At 36.5% G+C, this 22,693-nt stretch overlaps 2 protein-coding genes and 1 non-coding gene across 16 annotated transcripts in view; 1 reads left to right on the forward strand and 2 right to left on the reverse strand.

The window, feature by feature from the left end:
* Bbs9 (Bardet-Biedl syndrome 9) overlaps positions 1 to 22,693 on the reverse strand; it is a 459,963-nt gene that overhangs the window by 330,415 nt on the left and 106,855 nt on the right. The window lies entirely within an intron of this gene.
* Positions 6,618 to 7,941, reverse strand: LOC101968194 (V-type proton ATPase subunit D). The gene is given in 5 exon segments (XM_078031375.1): positions 6,618 to 7,307; positions 7,310 to 7,489; positions 7,492 to 7,516; positions 7,519 to 7,671; positions 7,852 to 7,941. Coding segments are annotated over 5 exon segments (906 nt in total). The 3' UTR covers positions 6,618 to 6,849.
* Trnaa-ugc (transfer RNA alanine (anticodon UGC)) lies at positions 15,394 to 15,467 on the forward strand. The gene has a single exon. It is a non-coding gene; the product is annotated as a tRNA-Ala (tRNA).

Below are 22,693 nucleotides of genomic sequence, written 5' to 3' on the forward strand. Positions count from 1 at the left end.
GTCTGTAGAACTTCCTCTCTTTTTATGCAGCATGGAAAAAATTTTTGTTGTTGTTGTTACAGAAAAACTGAAACACTAACTCATTAATCTTTAGTGCAAACCTTATTCAAAAATGATACAACATGTTTGCTATGAGCAAACACATAAAAATGATCAGAGTAGGGTTCCAATAGATACTGCCTTAAAAACAACTAGTAGGTGGATTTCTAGAGCTTGCAGGGTTATAAATTTGCCATTACATATCAGTTTTATACTTTTAATTTATATCATCATACAAATAAAACTACCACCATTGTTTTGAGATACACACTACTCTCTAGCTAAGCTTAATCATCAGTAGTAATCTGAATAAAAGAGCTAGCTTCTGTCTTATTAATCTTTCAAATTCTTTTTGTTTGAACATTTTCAAAGTAACTTGTGCATAATGGTAATAATTCAGAATCTAATTTAGATTCTATGTTTAAAAGCTCAGCATAAATAAACAAATAATTTTAAAACCCTAAGCAAACACAGGAAATCAACAAATAGAATGCATGCATCGAGCTAAATAACTAATATTTTAAATTATGTACTGGGTAAAAGTACACAAATTCTCAACTACTATTCAAGTGTTACCTCAGTAAATAACTTCATGAAACTAATTACTTTAAGACTCAAGAAAATAAACATTGGGTCTACATACTAAGTCTTCCTATGAACTTATCTTCTGACATTTTAATGTGTCTCATTTTAATAGCAAACTTTAATAGCTTTACAAAGACCACTACTGTGTGTTTCACCAAGCTATTTATCACAGCCTTTCTCTCTAAACTGTGAACAAGGTTAATAATGTATTATAAGGAAAAAACAAGCACTCGTTAAATTAGCATTATATGTGATGGATTCAGTATGAATGTAATGTTAAAAGTCTAAAAGAAGGTCCTAAATGTTATATCATCACTTGCATCATAAAATAAACATTGAAAGAATTATTTCAACAGATAAAATCATCAAGTTTTAACAACATCCTCCATGCAAAAAAATCCTCAAATTTGTGACCCTCAAAAAGTTCAGTGAATGCAAGAGGAAAGACACACTCCTACATTGCTGATGGGACTGCAAATTGGTGCAGCCAATCTGGAAAGCAGTATGGAGATTCCTTGGAAAACTTGGAATAGAACCACCATTTGACCCAGCTACAGGGACACTGTCACATCAATGTTTATACCTGCACAATTCACAATAGCTAAACTGTGGAACCAACCTAGACGCTCTTCAGTAGATAAATGGATAGGGAAAAGGTGATATATATACAAAATAGAATTTTTTTTTAAAGAGAGAGTGATAGAGGGAGAGAGAGAGAGAGAATTTTTTAATATTTTTATTTTTTAGTTATTGGCGGACACAACATCATTGTTTGTATGTGGTGCTAAGGATCGAACCCAGGCCGCATGCATGCCAGGCGAGTGCGCTACCGCTTGAGCCACATCCCCAGCCCCCAAAATAGAATATTACTCAGCATTAAAAGAGAACGAAATCATGGCATTTGCAGGTAAATGGATGGAGTTGGAGAATATTATGCTAAGTGAGTTTTAGCCAGTCCCCCCCAAAAAAACAAATGCCAAATGTTTTCTCTGATATGAGGATGATGACTCATAATAGGGTGAGGGTGAGCATGGGAGGAATGGAGGAACATTAGATAGGGCAAAGGGGTGGGAGGCAAAGGAAAGGGACATGCAGGTAGGAAAGATGGTGGACATCATTATCCTAATGATGGACATAATTACCCTAAGTACATGTATGAAGACATGAATGGTGTGAATCTACTTTATATACAGAGACTTGAAAAATTGTGCTCTATATGTGTATATATAACAAATTAGAATAAATAAATTTTAAAAAGTTCAGTGAAAATGAAGAAGCAAACGATTAAATATTACAACCATATAAGAACTGAGAAATATTAAAATTATTTAAAAGCTATCAGAGCATGATTAACCACGTCTGAAAGAATCAGGGAAAGCTTCAGAACAAAGATAACATGTGGGTCTTATAGGTTAAGAGAGAATTGTCAGGCAATGAGAGAAGTAAAAACAGATGGCACACCCTGCACAGAGACATGAATTATAAAAGAGCTGGTTGGAGGGCGTTAGGAGAGAGGCACTGGATGGAAGGACACGCAGATAGCTAATAAAGATGACATGCTTATCAACTGATAAGCATCTTTATTTTAGTATTGAGAGCCCAATCAGTTTCCTCATCTATACAGCAGTAGTACAGAGAGAATATTACATGATGCTGTTATAAGTAGTAAATAAAATAAAGATACATATTGCCTTAGAACCTGGTAAGCATTCAGCAAATGATAATTGTTATTGCCAGGCTGACCTAAAAAATATTATGTGAAAAGCTTAAAATTCAAGGGGAAAAATTTCTACAAAGGAATAAAGGATGGACATGGACACACACACACATACACACACGCACACACACACACAATCAGAAATTCATCCTCTTTGCCAAAGCAAGGAGGTTTTAAGACCTTAGTTACTATGGGAAATTTCTCAGAACTAAAGTCTGTGTGAACCCTTGGTTGTTCAAAATGCATTTCCATCTATTTTAAGTTTACTTTCCTCAAAATAGCAATTTCCCTAAAATAACTAATTAAATCACTAAAGAAGTATATCGTGAGTGTGCCAGAAACCTATCTGGGAGTGGGAGATGAGATGACAGGTAGTGTCACCCTTACCACCAGGACACACACTTATTCACATATTTATTCATAGACTCCCTCTCCCTCCCTCCCCACTTTCACTCTTCCTTCTCCCCTTTTCTTTCTCATACTGATTTTTTTTTCTAATTTTTTTTTGCAGAATCACTCCCTATATAATATATGAAACTCAGATCAGATGATATCATACAGAAGAGGCCATGTACTCAGCATTCCTTTCTTCACCCTCTTCCAAAGGAAAAATTCTTAAAGGATGAGTATAATACTAGGGTATAAATTTAAAAAAAAAAAATAACTAATTTCAAAGTGAGGTAAATTTCTCAAAGTAATAACCAATCATAATAACAAATCCAGAGAGCACTTCCAAAACATTGAACAATAGAATTTTTTTGGTGGGGGTGGGGGGATACTGAGGATTGAACTCAGGGGCACTAGACTACTTAGTCATATCCCCAGCCCTATTCTGTATTTTATTTAGAGACAGGGTCTCACTGATTTAGCTGGCTTTGAACTCACAATCCTCTTGCCTCAGCCTCCTGAGCGACTAGGATTTAGGTGTGTGCCACCATCCAGGCTAAACAATAGAAAATTATAAAAGTACCTCTTCAGAGCTATGGATATAACTCTGAGGTAGAGTGCTGGCCTAGCATGCATGAGGCCTTGGGTTCAATTCCCAGTGCCAAAAAAAATAAAATAAACTTCATTTTGTAAAAATATATTCCTCATCTGTAACCTACACTGAACTATGATCAATTATTTAAAGTTATGGGGAAAAATAATAGCCAGGAAATTCTTGGTCTAAATTCACATGATTTCAAAAGATAAATCAAATGAATTATGAATAATGACAATAGCTTTAAATTTCCTGAATTGTCAATTCCTATCAAGAGTTCAATGTGCCATTTAACCATTATTTGGTCTATTAAATTTCTCTGGTTTCTTCTAAAGCAAGCAGTTAAAATGCTATATCTTTAATAAAAGTCATAAGGATAAATATACCAAAATAATCATCTTCAAATACACATGCAACTGTGCTATCAACCCACTCAAAACCTTTTTGGAAGTACTCCAGTATCTCCAAGGTTAAATGCCAGTTCATAAACAAGACATTCAAAGAACTCCTTGGTTTCAGTACTTCCTGCCATCCAGTCCCACCAGCCAAATACTCCACATAAAATAACTCTGCCATAAGTGCTTTTATATCTTTTCTCATCTAGGTCACATTTCCTTCAGATTCCATTCTCCAATCTCAACTTCACAAAATCCTTCTACACATTCTCAGCCCCCAATATACAATACCACTACTTCCACGTAGCATTTTCCAATTCTACCCTCCCTCCGTTCTTCCACAGTATAGTTTCCAACACCCACTCTTAGTACTGAAAAAAAATTTCCTGATGAGCTAAATTGGATACATCTTCCCCCCCGACTTCCAAAACTGACACATAAATTTCTTGACAATAAAGCTATTTGAATTATTGTCTAGCCTGCAACAGTGAACACAGCCCCTTATTGGTTCTCCAAAAATAGCTATTCAATTACACCAATCTTTTATCAAAGTAAGAGACCATGTCAAATATTAGGACTAGATATCAGGACGCCCATGATCATTAAGACAATCACGATGTTCCATAATACATCACCATATTCACATGAAAACTCCTTAAGTCCTGGCATTCTATTTTATTAACCATGCTCACACCCACCATTCCCAATGGACTCTAGTAAACTTTTGGATTTGGGGGCATGACTCAGTTTGCCTAGCATTCTCAAGGTCCTGGGTTCAAACCCCAGTACAAAGAAAGAAAGAAAGAGCTTCATACAAGAAAATAAAGGAAGGGCAGGGGAGGACCCAAGGAAACCATTCAACTATAAAGAATGAATTATGGAACCCCAAATGGATACCAATGGAGTAGAATGATCCTTCAATCCATCCATATTTTATAGAACTCTGACTTTAAAATATACTCAGATTAAATCTTAAAGATTTAGTAATTATTAGAGCATAGGTACAAAGTTTTCTTCTGGCCAATACAAAACAGAAGATTATCTGGGGCCCAGTGGTGTACACCTGTAATCCCAGAGGCTGGGGAAGCTGAGGCAGGAGAATTGAGAGATCAAAGCCAGCCTCAACAAAAGCAAGACACTGGGGGAAATCCAAGATGGTGGGCCAGATAGAGGCAGCATTCTGCATAGCTCCATGACCCAGGTCACAACTAGTGGGAATACTGCTTTGCTGAAAGTGATAGAGGACCCCTCCACAGCTGATGCCGCCAATGAATCACACCCACCTCAGTGTTAGAAAACTACTACTACTACTCACCCATGCAGGTCTAGCAGGTGCCTTAGAGGGACCATGAGCATCAGCACCAGCAAAGAATTCCCAGACACCACTTCCACAAGGGACACTCAGCCACTACCCACCTGTAGAAACTCCAGCTGCCACTCCCTTGTGGACCCCCATCTACTAACATGGGGCTCACCCCCCCTGGGCCCCTCTCACCTCCATCTTGGGTCTTGGCAGCTATTGCCATAGTCTCCTACTCACAGTAGCCTTCCTGCACCTGGGGACATCATAAGCCCTAATGACAGCCAACAGTTGTAACACCGCATACCACAGAGTTCACCTCTGAATGCATCTTACAATGCCATCGCTCAGTTCCCCCCACCGGACAGCACACTCCACCACTGAAAGCAGCAGTCTCCATCTTGGGTCACCTCCATCACCATCTTTAGTTGGGGCAACTACCAGTTTGGAACACTGAATAGCCAGGTACCCACGGTTTTCTAATTTCCCAGAATCCCTAGCAGCCACTAACTCAGCAGAGTCACTGCCCTATTCAAAACTGCCCTCCACAACAGGTGCACAGCCACCACAGTGCAACACACAAGACTCCCTGAGAGAAAGATTCCTGATTAGGAAGTAGAAAGGGAGAAGGTGAGGGAGATACACTTTAGAGGCTAATTTAGAGGGCAGGAACTGTGAGGTCCACAGGCAAGATAAGAAGATAAGACCCAGCACCCACATCACAGGAGCAGACCGCAAAGGAGATCCTTGAGGTGCAGTCTCCCAATGGGATCAGTGGATGTCATACTCTACTTATAGGTGCCCTGCACCCAAGACCAACCCTCACACCCTGGTAATCCCCACAATCCTGAGGGCAGAGATAGCAACTAAGAAGAGACAACCCCACCTACTGGATGAGAAGGGAAGCAGGAAAGATACTAATCTCCAACCAAAACAAACCTTGTTCCTTCCTTTAAGACTTTTTTTCCTTTCTTCTCCCTCTTTATTTTCCCATCCTCACATCCCCAACATATGTGAAACTGAGTACTTTTCATGAATTAGGATATTGGAGGACTGAGACAACTGAATAGTATATTACAGTTGTGTCGTATATTCTTTCTTTTTTGGTTTGTTTGTTTTTTATCTTTTTCTCTCTCTCCAATTTTTACTATTTTGACATTTTTTATTTTTCTTATTATATATGTGTGTTTGTCTTATGTACTCTACAGTCTTCCCTCTTGTCTACCCAAAATTACTACCTCTCTATTCTCCTGCTACTAACCTTCTTCTTTAGATTTCTCTTTCACAATTCTTTTTTTTTCTACTTTTTAAATCATTTTACTCTGTTTATAACACACATTAAAATTAGCAGAACTGTTCCATGACAGATGAGAAGAGATCTGTCACACAAGGAAATGAAGATTTTCAAAAAGCTTGAGGAGAGAAGTACCACAGTGAAACAAGACTGCACTAACATCAGACAACAGCGCCAAGGTTTGTAGGCAGGAACAAAGGCAGCTCTACTGTAGTTGGCTTAAGACCACTAATGTTCCCTAAAGGATATGTCCTAAAATGCTTGATAAATAGATCATGTGTAACACAATGGAAATGGAACAGCATGACACTTCAGCAAGTAAATCCTGTACGTTACTGGGCAGGTTTTACAAATCCCATTCACCTGTGATAAATAACTGAATTATGAGTCTGCAAAAGTAACCCCATAAGTGGACACCCAGGTAAATTTTATGACCAGTGAAATTCTTAGGCCAAAAAATAGCCACATGTATCAAACCTACACTGAATTAAACTGGAACCAGTGTTGGGGGTTTCTGAAAAAACAGAGCAGGCAAGATTATTCAAACAGAAGATCCTCGTCCTTCTCCTCAGCAAGAAGGTTAGCAGGCTCCATCACCTCTCCAGCTGCTTTCCGTTGCTCCAAATCCTTCTCACATTTTTACTTGAGAATCTTCTTCTCCTGTATTTTCTTTAACCTATAGAACTCTTCTCACTCTCTTTCGTCCAGCTCTGTGATGATATGAGCAAGGGTGTGTTCAATCCGTGGAATGATGACATGTGCAATGGCATTCACACACCTGTTAGTTATCGTAATAGCTTCATCCAGAATCACAAAGGAAGTCTGTAGTGAAGCTAGTTCCACCAGTAGTTCCACTGCTTTGGCATAATTCCTCTTTAATATAGCCAACTGTTCCCCACCTCTGGTTAAACCAGTTAGTTCATAACTGTCAGTTTCTTCATGGTAATGTTCAAATACTGGTAAAGTAACACCTACTACATTGCCTTTCTTCGCTGAATCTTCACTTGGGCTTTCTTTACATTTTGAGTAACTGTGGTGCTGAAGTCCCCTGCTGTGAACTTGGCCTCAGATAGTGAAAAGGCAGCTTCTGTCATCACTTCACCCATCAACATTTTAGTCTCTATTATCTTCTTCAGGATCTGTCAGAATCGAAGAGTTAGGGTATCAGATTTTTTTTCAGGAGGTTTCGGCCTGTTTGTGCTCTTTATTTAAACAAGCCTTCAAGATGGTCTGTGGCATTCGCGAGGAAAAGATTTCGATCCGTTCTTTGCCCGACGTTCTGAGGATGACTGTTCGGCTGGGGTCCCGGTCGGGCAATAGAGCGTGCAAGAACTCCAGTACTGGCCACCACCATCCCTTCTTCAACCAGAGTCAATGATTGTGTCACATGACCCCTTAGGTTGCTAAGAGGTAGCAGGGATACCCATTTTTCACTTCCACTTCCAGAGATGTGAGGGAGTGGGCTCTCTCATTCACAATTGTTAAGATATAGTAACTGTATATCCTCATCTCTTACCTCCTCAACTTATCTTCCTATACCTCACCCCCGATTCTTTGTCCACCATCAGAAACTGTAAATCCTTTTTTAAGCCTACTGCTTATATTGCAGATAATAATTGAATTCACCATTTCTGTATATTGTGACCAAACTGTAAACATCTTAATAACAACTATTTGTTTTTAAGTGGTATTTTGTTTATATTGAGATGTGTTAATATTGTCCTTCACATCAAAGGAAAAGTATTGGATTCCTACAGGGGCATTATAAGCCTACAGAGTAAAAATGGTAATGCCGTGGATCCACAAAGCTAGAAGGAAAGACACACAGGCAATATGAAAAGACAAGGAAAGAAAGTGCCCCAAACAAATGAAGATACCACATTATTAAAATCCATAGCTTGCACAGCAGAAAAATTACAGAAAAGGAGTTCAGGATGTACATAATTAAAATGTTCTGTGAATTAAAGGATGATATAAGAGAGCAAATACAGGCAGCAAAAGATCCTTTTGACAAAGAGCTACATAAACACAGGAAGCAAAAGATTATTTCAATAGGGAGATAGAGGTTCAAAAAAAATCCTTGAAATGAAAGAAACAATATACCAAATTAAAAGTTCAGATGAAAGCATCGCCAATAGATTAGACCACGTGGGAAATAGGACCTCAGACAATATAAAATCTTGAAAAGAATGTAGACAACACAGTGAAAATGGTATCAAATCATCAGCAGAACTTTCAAGAAATATGGGAAAACATAAAAAGACCAAATTTAAGAGTTATTGGGATAGAGGAAGGAATAGAGTTCCAAACCAAAGAAATGTGCAATCTATTCAATGAAAATATATCAGAAAATTTTCCAAACATGAAAAATGAATGGGGAAACCAAACTCAGGAGGCTTATAGGATTCCAAATGTACAAAATCACAAAACATCCACAAAAAAGGCACATTATAATGAAAATGTCTAACATACAGAATAAGGAGAGAATATTAAAAGCCACAAGAAAAAGAAATCAGATTACATATAGGGGGAAACCAATTAGGTTATGTGCAGATTTTTCAATCCATTCTCTGAAAGCTGGAAGATCCTGGAACAACATATATCAACCTCTAAAAAAAAAAAAATGGATGCTAACAAGAATTTTGGATCCAGCAAAATTAAGCTTTAGATTTGATGATGAAATAAAAACCTTCCATGATAAACAAAGATTAAAAGAATTTACAACTAAAAAACCTGCACTACAGAACATCCTTGGCAAAACATTCTCTGAAGAGGAAATGAAAAAAAAATGAAAATCAGCAGAGAGAGGTGTTACACTAAAGAAAAAGCTAATCAAAGGAAAAGCCATGTGAAGTTAAATAACAAAAATGGCTGGGAATCCAAATCATGTCCCAATAATAACCCTGAATGTTAATGGCCTAAACTCACCAATCAAAAGACATTGGCTAGGGCTGGGGTTGTGGCTCAGTGACAGAGTGCTTGCCTCACATATATGAGACACTGGGTTCAATCCTCAGCACCACATAAAAATAAATAAACCAAATAAAGATACTGTGCCCATTTTTAGCTGAAAAAATATTTATAAAAAAAGACATAGGCTAGCTGATTGTATCAAAAAAAAAAATCCAACAATGTGCTGCCTCCAAGAGACTGACCTCATAGGAAAAGACATACACAGATTAAAGGTGAAAGGTTGGGAAAACTCATACCACTCACATAGACTGCAGAAGCAACAAGGGTTTTCCATTCTTGTATCAAATAAAGTAGATGTTAAGTTAAAGTTAATCAAAAGGGACAAAGAAGGATATTTCATGCTGCTCACTGAAACGATATACCAACAAGACATAACAATTATAAATATATATTCCCCATAAAACAAACTCTTCTTAAGTTCAAGAGTCAGATAGACCACAACACAATAATTCTAGGTGACATTAACATACCTCTTTCACCACTGGATAGACCTTCCAAACAAAAGCTGAACAAAGAAACTACAGAACTCAATAATACAATCAATAACTTAGACTTAACTGACATATATATAATATTTCATCCTTCAACAAGTGAATACACTTTCTTTTCAGCAGCACATGGATTCTTCTCTAAAATAGACCATGTATTATGCCACAAAGCAACTCTTAACAAATACAAAAAAGTAGAGATACTACCCTGCATTCTATCAGATCACAACAGAATGAAATTAGAAATCAATGAGGAAAGTACATTGCATGACGTTCATTCCTTAAAAAAAGAAAGAGTCAACAAATAAATGACCTAACACTACATCTCAAAGCCCTAGAAAAAAAGAAAAGCAAATCAACACCAAAACCAGTAGAAGACAGGAAATAATTAAAATCAGAGCTGAAATCAATGAAATTGAAACAAAAAAATTGAAAAGATTGACAAAACAAAAAGCTGGTTATTCTAAAAAATAAATAAAATTGACAAACCCTTGGCCATGCTAACAAAGAAAAGGAAAGAGAAAACTCAAATCACTAATATACATGATGAAAAAAGAAATATCAAAATAGACACTAAAGAAATATCAAAGATAATGAGAAATTATTTTGAAAATTTGTACTCTAATAAAATAGAGAATATTGAAGGCATTGACAAATTTCTAGAGGCATATGAGTTCCCCAAATTGAATCAGAATGATATACACAATTTAAACGGGTCAATTTCAAGCAAGGAAAGAGAAGACACCATCAGAACCTACCAACCAAGAAAAGCCCAGGACCAGATGAATATACAGCTGAGTTCTACAAGGCCTAAAAAGAAGAACTAATACCTATACTCTACAAATTAAATTAAAAAAGAGGAAGCACTTCCAAATTCATTCTATGAGGCCAATAACATCCTTATTCCAAAACCAGACAAAGACACATCAAAGAAAGGAAACTTCAGACAAATACCTCTAATGAACATAGATGTTAAAATTCTGGCAACATATCAAAAAAATAGTGCATCACAATCAAGTTGGTTCATCCCAGGGATTCAAGGTTGGTTCAACATGTGGAAATCAATAAACATAATACATCACATCAATAGACTTAGATAAGAATCATATGATCATCTCAACTGATGCAGAAAAAGCAGTTGACAAAATACAGCACCCAAACATTTTCAAAGAACTAGAAAAACTAGAGATAACAGGAACATATCTGAACATCATAAAAGCTATCTAGGCTAAGCCCTAGGTCAACATCATTGTAAATAGAGAAAAATTGAAAGCATTCTCTCTAAAAACTAGAACAAGACAGGGATGCCCTCTTTCACCACTTATATTTAACATAGTTCTTGAAACACTAGCCAAAGCAATTATACAGACAAAAGAAATTAAAGGGATACAGATAGAAAAAGAAGAACTCAAATTAGCACTATTTGCCAACTATATAATTCTATACCTAGAAGATCCAAAAAATTACACCAGAAAACTTCTAGAACTAGTAAATGAATTCAGCAAAGTAACAGGATACAAAATCAACACTCATATCAAACACATTTCTGTATATCAATGATAAATCCTCTGAAAGGGAAACAAAGAAAATTACCTCATTTACAACACTCTCAAAAAAAATAAAATAAAATACTTTGGAATCAATCTAACAAAAGAGGTGAAAGACCTCTACGATGAAAACTACAGAATGCTAAAAATTAAAGAAGACCTTAGAAGATGGAAAGATATCCCTTGTTCTTGGATAGGCAGAATTAATACTGTCAAAATGACCATACTACCAAAAGCACTATATGAGACAATGCAATTCCAATCAAAATCCCAATGACATTCCTCATAGAAATAGAAAAAGCAGTCATGAAATTAATCTGAAAAAATAAGAGACCCAGGATAACTAAAACAATCCTTATCAGGAAGAGTGAAGCAGGTGGCATCACTATACCAGACCTGAAACTATACTACAGAGCAAAAGTAACAAAAACAGCATGGTATTGGCACCAAAACAGACTGGCAGACCTATGGTATAGAATAGAGGACACAGAAACTCATCCACATAATTACAGTTTTCTTATATTATACAAAGTCACCAAAAACATACATTGGATAAAAGATAGCCTCTTCAACAAACAGTGCTGGGAAAACTGGAAATCCATATGCAACAAAATGAAATTAAACCCCTAACTCTCTTCATGCACAAAACTCAACTCAAAGTGGATCAAAGACCTAAGAATTAAACCAGAGACACTGTGCCTATTAGAAGAAAAAGTAGGCCCAAATCTCCATCATGTTGGATTAGGTCCCAACTTCCTTAATAAGACTCCTATAATGCAAGAATTAAAATCAAGAATTAATAAATGGGATAGATTCAAACTAAAAAGCTTCTTCTGAGCAAAATAAATAATCAGTGAGGTGGAGAGAGAGCCTACAGATTGGGAGCAAATTTTTACCACTCACAAATCAGAGCACTAATATCCAGGGATATAAAGAACTCAAAAAGCTAAACACACACACACACACACACACACACACACAAAAAAAAAAAAAAAACAAATAACCCAATCAATAAATGGGCCAAGGAACTGAACAGGCACTTCTCAGAAGATAATGTACAATCAATCAACAAATATGTGAAAAAATGTTCAATATCTCTAAGCAATTAGAGAAATGCAAATCAAAACTACTCTTACTCCTGTCAGAATGGAAGCTATAAAGACTACAAATAACAATAAGTGTTGGCAAGGATGTAGGGGAAAAGGCACACTCATACACTGCTGGTGATATGCAAATTGGTGCAGCCAATATGGAAAGCAGTAAGGATATTCCTTGGAAAGCTGGGAATGAAACCACCATTTGACCCAGCTATCCCACTCCTCAGTCTATACCAAATGACTTAAAAACAGCATACTACAGGGACACAGCCACATCAATGTTTATAGCAGCACAATTCACAATAGCTAAACTGTGGAACCAACCTAGATGTCTTTCAGTAGATGAATGGATAAAGAAAATCATATATATATATATATATATATATATATATGCACACACAATGAAATATTACTCAGCAATGAAATAGAATAAAATCATGGCATTTCCAGATAAATGGATGGAGTTGGAGAATATAATGCTAAGTGAAGTTAGCCAATCCCAAAAAAACAAATGCCAAATGTTTTCTCTGATATAAGGAGGCTGATTCATAGTGGGGTTTGGAGGGGGAACATGAGAGGAATAGTAAACTCTAGATAGGGCAAAAGGGTAGAAGGGGAAGGGAGGGAGCCAGGGGGTAAAAAAGATGGTGGAATGAGATGGATATCTTTATCTTAAATACATGTATAAAGACACAAATAGTGTGAATAATACTTTGTATACAACCAGAGACATAAAAAATTGTGCTCTATATGTGTAATAAAATTTTAATGCATTTTGCTGACATATATAACAAATTAGAATAAAAAATTAAAAAGCAAGACACTAAGCAACTCAGTGAGACCCTGTCTCTAAATAAAATACACAATGGGGCTAGGGATGTGGTTCAGTGGTTAAGTGCCCCTGAATTCAATCCCTGGTATGCTCCCAAAAAATCATAGGAGCTTACTGCCAAAAAACAAAGTACCAGATAAAAGGCATTATTTAGGTTACTCCTCTGAATATTCTCTCTTCCCAGAGCAGAATTGGTATATCATAAAAAGAAACATTGAGGGGCTGGAGTTCTGGCTAGAGTGCTCGCCTAGCACAGTGAGACCCTGGGTTCAATCCTCAGTATCACATAAAAATAAATTAATTAATGATATTGTCTCTAACTACAACTAAAACATAAATGTTACAAAAAAAGAAAGAAATGTTGAGCAAATATGGGTAAGGTACCAAATGTAGAAAAAGTGTAGATAAACAATAAATATTTTGAATGAGAAAGGCAAGATAATAATGCCTTGAATTCTAACTCCTAGATATGTCACCTTTGGTGGTTTAACTTTATTCAGTTTGTGTACCTTATTACAAACTCCAGACCCTATTTGGTTGCTGTGAAGACTGAAAGAGAGAACGTAAGTTAACTACCCAGAACAGTACTGGAAGATGGTAGAATTGTATGCCATCTTAATCCTAAACTTAGCACCAAAAGAACAAACCAACTTCCTTTAGCATTTATCTTGGATATAAGATAATTCAGTCCTTCAGTCTCAGTTAGGTATTCAAGGATAGAAAAGATTTCAGAAGCAAACAAGGCCAACGGTGACCAGGAAGCTAGAAATTGGTTCAATTCAAAATTTCCCATATTGATTGTTCAAGTACTTATTAAAGCACTGATTCCCAGGCTTTTAAATTTCACTGTCCTATAAAACATTCATCATAACATTGTCAATTTATGAACTCCCCAAACAGGTTTTTTTTTCCAAAAAACAGGCTATCATCACCAACAAAATAATACAAATAAATAGAAAGTTTTTTTTTTTAAGTCAGTAAAATATCAGCACAAGTACAGCTGATGGGTTCTTTACATTACTCCTAGGCTGGAGGATCCTCCTGCCTCAGCCCCCTGCCCATGCCACCATGCCCAGCCTAAATACAGACTTTCAACTGAAGAAATGTTAGTTTTGTTTAAAAAAAAAAAAAAAAGAAAGAAAAAAAGCTCACTAAACTAAGCTTTTTTTTTTTTTTTCATTATCTTAAGACCATTCAAAACTTTCCCGGGGGAACAGCATTTGAGAACCATTTGTAGCACTAACCAATTTTAAAGAACTCCACACCAGCACTTAGGAACTATTATTAGAAAGATATTAGAAAATAAGGACAATATTTTTTCGTTTGCAGAAGCAAAGGACAAATTGGCTGTAAATCTTATTCAAGCCTAAGTACGAAAACAAACCTTTTTTTTTTTTGCATGTTCTCACTTATTTTTTATTTTATTTTATTTATATATAACAGCAGAATGCATTACAATTCTTTTTATATAAATATGTTGGCTCTTGACAAACACTACTGTCAAACTTCTGGAAACAAAAAGTGAGGCAAAGGCTCCCTCTGCTGACAAGTAGACAAAGAAATCCTAACAGCAACTTTTTTTTTTTTTTTTTTTTTTGGTACTAGGAATTGAACTCAAGGGCATTTAACCACTGAGACACATCCCCAGCCCTTTTTTATTTTTTTATTTTGGGACAGGATCTTGCTAAGTTGCTTAGGGTCTCACTAAGTTGCCTAGGGTCTCACTAAGTTGCTTATGGCCTCACTAAACTGCCAAGGCTGGATTTGAATTTTCCATCCTCCTGCCTCAGCCTCCCAAGCCACTGGGATTACAGGCATGTGCCACCACCATACCCGGCCAGCAACAGAGATTTTTAAAATCTCTCCAATACTGATTGGGTACTGCATGTACTTTTACTATTCTCTATCAAAGACTACTTGATGCTTTCAAACACTAAAATATTGTTGCATCAGATAGGAATATGAAAGACATATTTAACTAGGTATTGCTCCTTATAAATTGCCTTACAGGCATGCAGTGCAAGCCTGTAATTCCAACTACGAAGTAAACTGAGGCAGGATAATCCCAAGTTCAAGGCCAGCCTCAGCAACTTATCAAGACCCACCTCAAAATAAAAAGCAAAAAGGAACTGGGTAGAGAGGGCTGGGGATATAGCTCAGTTGGTAGAGTGCTTGCCTTGCATGCACAAGGTCCTGGGTTCAATCCCCAGCATCACAAACAAAAAAAAAGGGACTGGGTTTAATCCCAAGTACCATAAGAAAAAATAAACAATGAATATTTGTAAACCAGTTTTCAAATTCACTGGCTTCTGCTCGTTGCTTTACCAAACTATGATGCAGAGAAATTAAATGAGGAAGGCTAAAGAACTGTGGCAGATTTTAAGAGGTTATAAGGAACCAAGGCAGCAATTTCTAAATGCACTGACAACCTAATCTTATAGAAGTCCAATGAAATTAATAGAAACAAACTGTACTTCAAAATTAACAATTCTTGTTTAACAAGAGCTGGCCTTCACATTATTAATACATTTAAACCTAGATACTATCCAGTAAATTGGGAAGGTCAAGAACTATTGTCCTCATTTGACTGTGGAGTGAACTAATGTTCAGGAAAGTTATATGATTTCTTAAAGGATTCAAAGTAGGTAAGTAGCAGGGCCAGATCTCACCATTCTATCTTCTAATCTCCATACTGCTTGTCCAACTTAATGTTAAGCTTACAGTAGGCACATAATGAAATCCATTTCTGATTCCAAATTTAATGTGGCCATCATCGCAACTGCACTTTGTATGATATAAGAAACATGGGATATAAATAGTAAATGTTAAATGTTTCAAATATTTCACTTGAACAGATTAAACTTGATTGAATTGATCACTGAATTTTTTATAAATTGCTTGCAAAGATAATAAAATTAATTTGTAAAATAAGTAAAGGAGAAGAATGACAGATAATATTGTCAATTCAGATAATAATGACAATTCTCCCACTAAAATGCCAGAATAAAATGTTTGTTCAAAGCAGCCTTTTAAAGTACATCAATACATTGCCCACCAAATTCAGAAGCCAATAACTAAGTGGAAGTAAAACCTACAAAGGTAAACAGCCCTTTGAGACATTTTCCCAAACCAGATAAACTTAAGGTTGTTTTCATCTTCTCAAATGATATACAGAAAAGAAGAAAATAAAGGAGGTCCTCCTTTAAGGGAATCTAATAGATCCTTACATTGTCTCCATCCCACAGTATAAAGTTAAGGCCACAAAGAACTCTACCCCTAATGTAAGGAGTAATGTAATGTAATGTAATGTAAAAAGTAAAAATTTGATCAAAAGACATCTAACTAGTCATACAAATAAAATAATCTACAACGATAATAAAATGCTATTATTATTTGGATATAGAAGGTCTCCCAAAGGCTCATGTATTGAAGATTTGGTCCTCGGTTGTTTTGTTTTGTTTTGTTTGGGGGGGGGGAGGTGATCAGGGATTGAACTCAGGGGCACTTGACCACTGAGCCATATCCCCATCCCTATTTGTATTTTATTTAGAGACAGGGTCTCACTGAGTTGCACAGTGTTTTCACTTTTGCTGAGGCTGGGTTTGAACTCACAACCCTCCTGCCTCAGCCTCCTGGACAGCAGGGATTACAAGCATGCGTCACTGCATCCGTCTCTGCAGTTGTTTTAATTAGCTTTTTCATCACTGTGACTAAAATACCCAATAAAAACTTAGAGGAGAATAAGATTATTTGGGGCTCATGGTTTCAGAGGGCCTATTCCATAGATGGCTGACTCCACTGCTCTGGACCCAAGGTGAGGCAGCACCTCATGGGGGTGGGGGTCAGGGAACTGAAAGCTGCTCAGCTCATGATGAGATCGGGAAGCTGAGAGAGAAGGCAGGGAGGGTGAAGGAAGAACAACACTTCCAGGGCAACTCCCAGTGACCCACTTGCCTAGTTACCACCCAGTCAGACCATTCAAACTAGGAGGGACTGGTTAGATTACAGCTCTGATCATTTTACCTGTGTATATTCCTGCCTTAACAGGAGTTTGGGAGAATACCTCATATCCAAACCTTAACACCCATTCAGACGTGGGGATTTGGAGAATTGAATGGATCATAGAGCTCTGATCTCATCAGCCCATCACTGATAGATTCGTGATTTGATAGCATTATTGGGAAGCAACGGAAACTGTAGAAAGTAGGACCTAGTTCAAGAAAGTAGTTCTTTCAACATATCTTATCCCGTGTGTGCGTGCGCGCATCTGTCTGTCTCCCTTCCTTTCTCTGTTCAGCCACCATGAGATAAGCAGCTCTGTTCCACTCTGCCCTTCTGCCATGATCCACCACCTCAGGCTCAGAAACAATGGAGCCAGCCAACCATGGACTGAAACCTCTGAAACCATGAGTTCAAATAAATCTTTCCTCACATAAGATTGTTTACCTAAAGTATTTAATCACAGCAAAATAAAACAGATTAACACAAATGTGAAACAAAATTCTAACATGATTCTTTTTCAAAGAACTCAACTATTTTTTCAAGTTCAGGGGAAAGTGGAAAAGAACAAGAGTAACCAAAAAAAATTTTTTTTTTAAGAAGAACAATAGGGGCTGGGGATGTGGCTCAAGTGGTAGCGTGCTGGCCTGGCATGCGCGGGGCACTGGGTTCGATCCTCAGCATCACATAAATATAAAAAATAAAGATATTGTGTCCACCGAAAACTAAAACATAAATATTAAATATCTCTCTCTCTCTCTCTCTCTCTCTCTCAAAAGAACAATAAAGAATAATTAGTCCTCCCACATAACAAAATATACTGTACATTTTTTAAATGATACAACACTTTATATAAATACATTATTTATAGACAAATCAAGGAAATGAGTAGAGTATAAGATCAAATTAATGACTATGGGAATTTAGCATATGAGAAAAGAATATTCATAAATGGTAGTTAAACAAATGTATATGTATTTGGGGAAAAATAAAATCAAGAGGTCTATATGCCCTAAATTAAATATAAGAGAAGATATGAAAATACCTTAGAATATAAATGTAGGAAAGGTCTTAATAAGAACAATTTAAGATCAGATGTCATAGCAAAAGATTAAAATGTTTAACATCATAAAAAAAAAATCAAAGTGTGCTCAGCCAATAGGCAGCAATAAAGCATCCCCATAACTTTTTAAGTATTATCACAGTAAAACAAACTAAAGCAGTCAATGGAGGTAGGAAATGTTTGCTGCTAAAATCATGTAACAGTTGAATTCTGAGAGGGAAATGGTAGTTCCAACATGACCTTTCCTATCGAACAGCACAGTCAGATTTCTGGACATCATGCCTGTCATGTCAAGGCCTGGCCATTTTCATCACTGATGGCTCAGACATTATGAGTCTGCCAGCAACAAGCTTGGAAAACATCCTGTATTTGGAGTTACCTCATCTGTCACTAGGTAGCCGGAGGCATTGCTCTCCTGGATGCTAACTCAACTTTTGTGGGGCCCTTCTCTAGGTCCCTGGTTGCCCCCAAACATTTGAATAATTCAGCTACCTGGAAGACTGTTTTGACACTCGACAGTAGACTAAAACAAACAAACAAAAAAAAAAAACAGCTTTGCATAGAAGTAACAGGCAAGCAGTATCTAACAAAATCCCTGCTTCTCATTTTAGGAAATTTTGCCTGAAGAAAATAAAAATCTCTGTGAGCAAAAATAAAAATTTTAAAAACAAGTAAATGACAAACAAAAAAACTTTCCAGAAGGCAAGAGGTAGACTCAGAAGTCTTAGGGTTTAAAAGAAACACATATTCATTACTGTCCTATGTTTTGCTAAGCATATACCAGTATTTTTTTTCTAATGCATTTTTAAATCAGAGAAAAGAAGTTGGGTGGTTTAAAAAAACAAATGGAAAAAGAGAGGAACTTTGGATTAGGCAGAGAAGAGTGAAGGGAGGGAAGGGGGTAATTTTTAAAAAATATAAAACCACCTGAACCCTCCTGAGTAAATATACATCACCAAGGTTCTGATTTAACTGACCAATATAAAAGCATGAAAGAGCAAGGGTTATCTCAAAAGAAACAAACCTTCTGGGATTCGGGGGTGTTATAGACTGAGTATTTGGGTTCCCCCAAATTTATATGAGCCCCTAACCCTCAATGTGATGCCTTTGGAGATAGGGCCTTTGTTTGAGATGAGGTCATAGGGTGAAGTCCTCCTGGGGGCATTAGTGCCCTTACAAAAAGTGACTGACATCAGTACTTGCATTCTTGTTCCTTTCCTCCCTCCCTTTCTCTTCCCCTCTTTTTCTTCTACATCAGGACACAGTAAGAAGTCAGCCTTCTGCAAGCCAGGAGGTGATCCTCACCAGAACCCACCTTGCTGGTACCCTGACCTCAGCCTTGCCAGCCTCCAGAACTGTGAGAAATAATTGGGTTTTGTTTAAGTTGCCTAGTCGATGGTATTCAGTTACAGCAACCCAAGCTGATTAACACACAGGGTTTCCTGTATCTGTTATCAAGTCAAGATAAAAAGGGTCCATGGCAGACCAACTGAGGAATGTTACCAGAGGAGATTTACAATATCTGTTTCTCAAAAATGTCTTTTGATTTCATTCAAACCTATAGCATGTAGCCAATGCAATTCCTTTTAACTACATCTAAGGCCATATTCTAAGTCGTGTCTATCCTTGAGCCACAAAGCAAAAACTGTGATACAAACTGAAAAAGAAAGAAAGAAAAAATAAACTGGACATCCTTCCTACCTTTCCAGATACAGAATCTCACAAATTTTTAATACTTGCTTGCTTTCATTTGATATATTGAGTAACTTGAAAAAATCATATTGTCAATATTTTAAAGGCTTGATTTGTATACACCAAAAAAATAAAAAAATACATAAATAAATAAATCATATGTACAATTCAGCAAATGAAGTTAACAGTTAAAGACAACCTGCCACATACAGGATGAGTGCCCATGGAAGATTGCTTAATCTTGTCAAACCTAAATTTTTTCATGCCTATAATGACAATAATGACCTACTGTTATGGTTTGCATATGAAGTACCCACCAAAGACTCATGTGTTGAAGGTTTGATCCCCAATGTAGCAATGATCAGAGGTGAGGTTTTTAGGAAATGATTAGATCATAAAGGCTTCTGAACTTTTTAAAAATGATGCTACCTTATGTTGGCACAGATATTATATATAGCTGATGAAAGAGTAAATTGGGCCTATCTCTCTACCATAAAACAATGTAAAATGTGTATCAAGTTTTTTGTATAGCTAGACATGGTTACACATGCCTGTAATCCTACCTACTTGGGAGGCTGAGGCAGGAGGATCACAAATTCAAGGTCAACCTCAGCAACTTAGTAAGACAAGACCCTGTTTCAAAATAAGAAATTAAAAGGGCTAGAGATATGGCTCAGTAGTTGTGTGGCCCTAAGTTCAAACCCCAGTACAGAGAGGGAGGGGGTGAATTAGATTAATGTGGTAATCCTAAAGAGAAAAATCTCTTGCATTCAGTTTATTTGATCAAGATTTCTGCAAACTTCTAGAATATTCTCACAACTGCCTCTAATATTTAATCCCGTCTCTCACCCTGCAAAAACACAAGTCAAAGTGGATCAAGGACCTAGGCATTAGACCAGAGACTCTGAGCTACTAGAAGAAAATGTAGGCCCAACTTTCTATCATACTGGCTTAGTAACTGACTTCCTCAACAAGATCCCAAAAGCACAAGAAGTAAAATCAAGAATCAATAAGTTGGATGGTATCAAACTAAAATGATTCTTTACAGCAAAGGAAACAATCAAGAACATGAAGAGAGAGCCTACAGAATGGGAGAAAATCTTTGCTATATGCACCTCAGATAGAGCATTAATCTCCAGGATATATAAAGAACTCAAAAAACTTAACACAAAAAAAAAGAAAGAAAAGAAAAAACAACAAATAGCCCAATCAACAAATGTGCAAAGGAATTGAACAGACATTTCACAGAAGAAGAAATACAAATGGTCAACAAATATATGAAAAGATGGTCAACTTCACTAGCAATTAGGTAAACGCATACTAAAACTACACTGAGATTCTATCTCACTCCAGTCAGAATGGTAATTATCAAGAATACAAGTAACCATAAATGTTGGTAAGGATGTGGGGGAAAAGGTACACTTATACATTGCTAGTGGGACTGCAAATTGGTACAATCACTCTGAAAGGCAATATGAAGACTCCTGAGAAAATCTGGAATGAAATCACTATGTGACCCAGTTATCCCACTTGATATATGCCCAAGGACTTAAAATCAGCACACTACAGTGACTCAATGTTTGTAGTAGCTCAATTCACAATAGCTAAGGAACCAACCTAGGTGTCTATCAACAGATGAATGGATAAAGAAAATGTGGTACATATCCACAATGGAATATTACTCACAATAAAAAAATGACAGTATAATTTTTACCAGTAAATAGATGGATCTGGAGACAATCATGCTGAGTAAAATAAGCCAATCCCAAAAAACCAAAGGTCAAATGTTATCTCTGATATGTGGATCCTAACACACAACAAAATGGGAGACAGGGAAGAACAGAGAAGTTAAGTGGAGTAGACAAAGGGTAATGAAGGGAAGAGAGGAGGACAGGAATAGAAAAAAACAGAATGAAATGGACATAACTTTCTGATATGAATATACCACCTGGGCTGGGTTTGGACATAACTTTCTGATATGAATACACCACCTGGGCTCAGCAGTAGAGCGCCCACCTTGCATGTGCAAGACCCTGGGTTCAATCCTCAGCACCACATAAAAATAAATGAATAGAATAAAGGTTAAAAAAAAAAGGCCATTGCTTTAAAAAAAAAATACGCCACCAGTGAAAATCCATATCATGTGTAACTGCAAGAATAGGATCCTAATTAGAATAAGTCATACTCCATGTACTTATAATATGTCAAAATACACTCTACGGTCTTGTATGTCTAGAAAGAATAATTGAAAAATTTAAAAAGACTTCTGTAAATGTCTAGAATGTTTCCACAACTGCCTCTAATCTCTACCACAAGATCAACAAATACAATTAATATTAATTGTAAATGCTAAAATACATGTCATGTCAGACCAATGGGATACTCACATATGAGTTTTACTCATACTCACATATGAGTCTGTTTATTTTCACAGAGCAAAACAATGAAAAAAGACATAGTCTATAATTGCAAGTTTTAGAAGCAATCTCAGTGACTAAATAAATTATTAAATATCCACATATGGAATTCTATATAGCCCATATAAGAACAGAGATAGGTCTGTATGTTTGGACATGAAAAGATGTCCACGTAAATGAATTGTGCAACTTATAGACTAAATATATAGTGATATCATTTATGTAAACAATATGTGTTTGTAACTGCATTGAATAATGTATGTAAGTACAGAG

This window comes from Ictidomys tridecemlineatus, chromosome 2, assembly GCF_052094955.1.
Source record: "Ictidomys tridecemlineatus isolate mIctTri1 chromosome 2, mIctTri1.hap1, whole genome shotgun sequence".
In the NCBI taxonomy this organism is placed as follows: Eukaryota; Metazoa; Chordata; class Mammalia; order Rodentia; family Sciuridae; genus Ictidomys; species Ictidomys tridecemlineatus.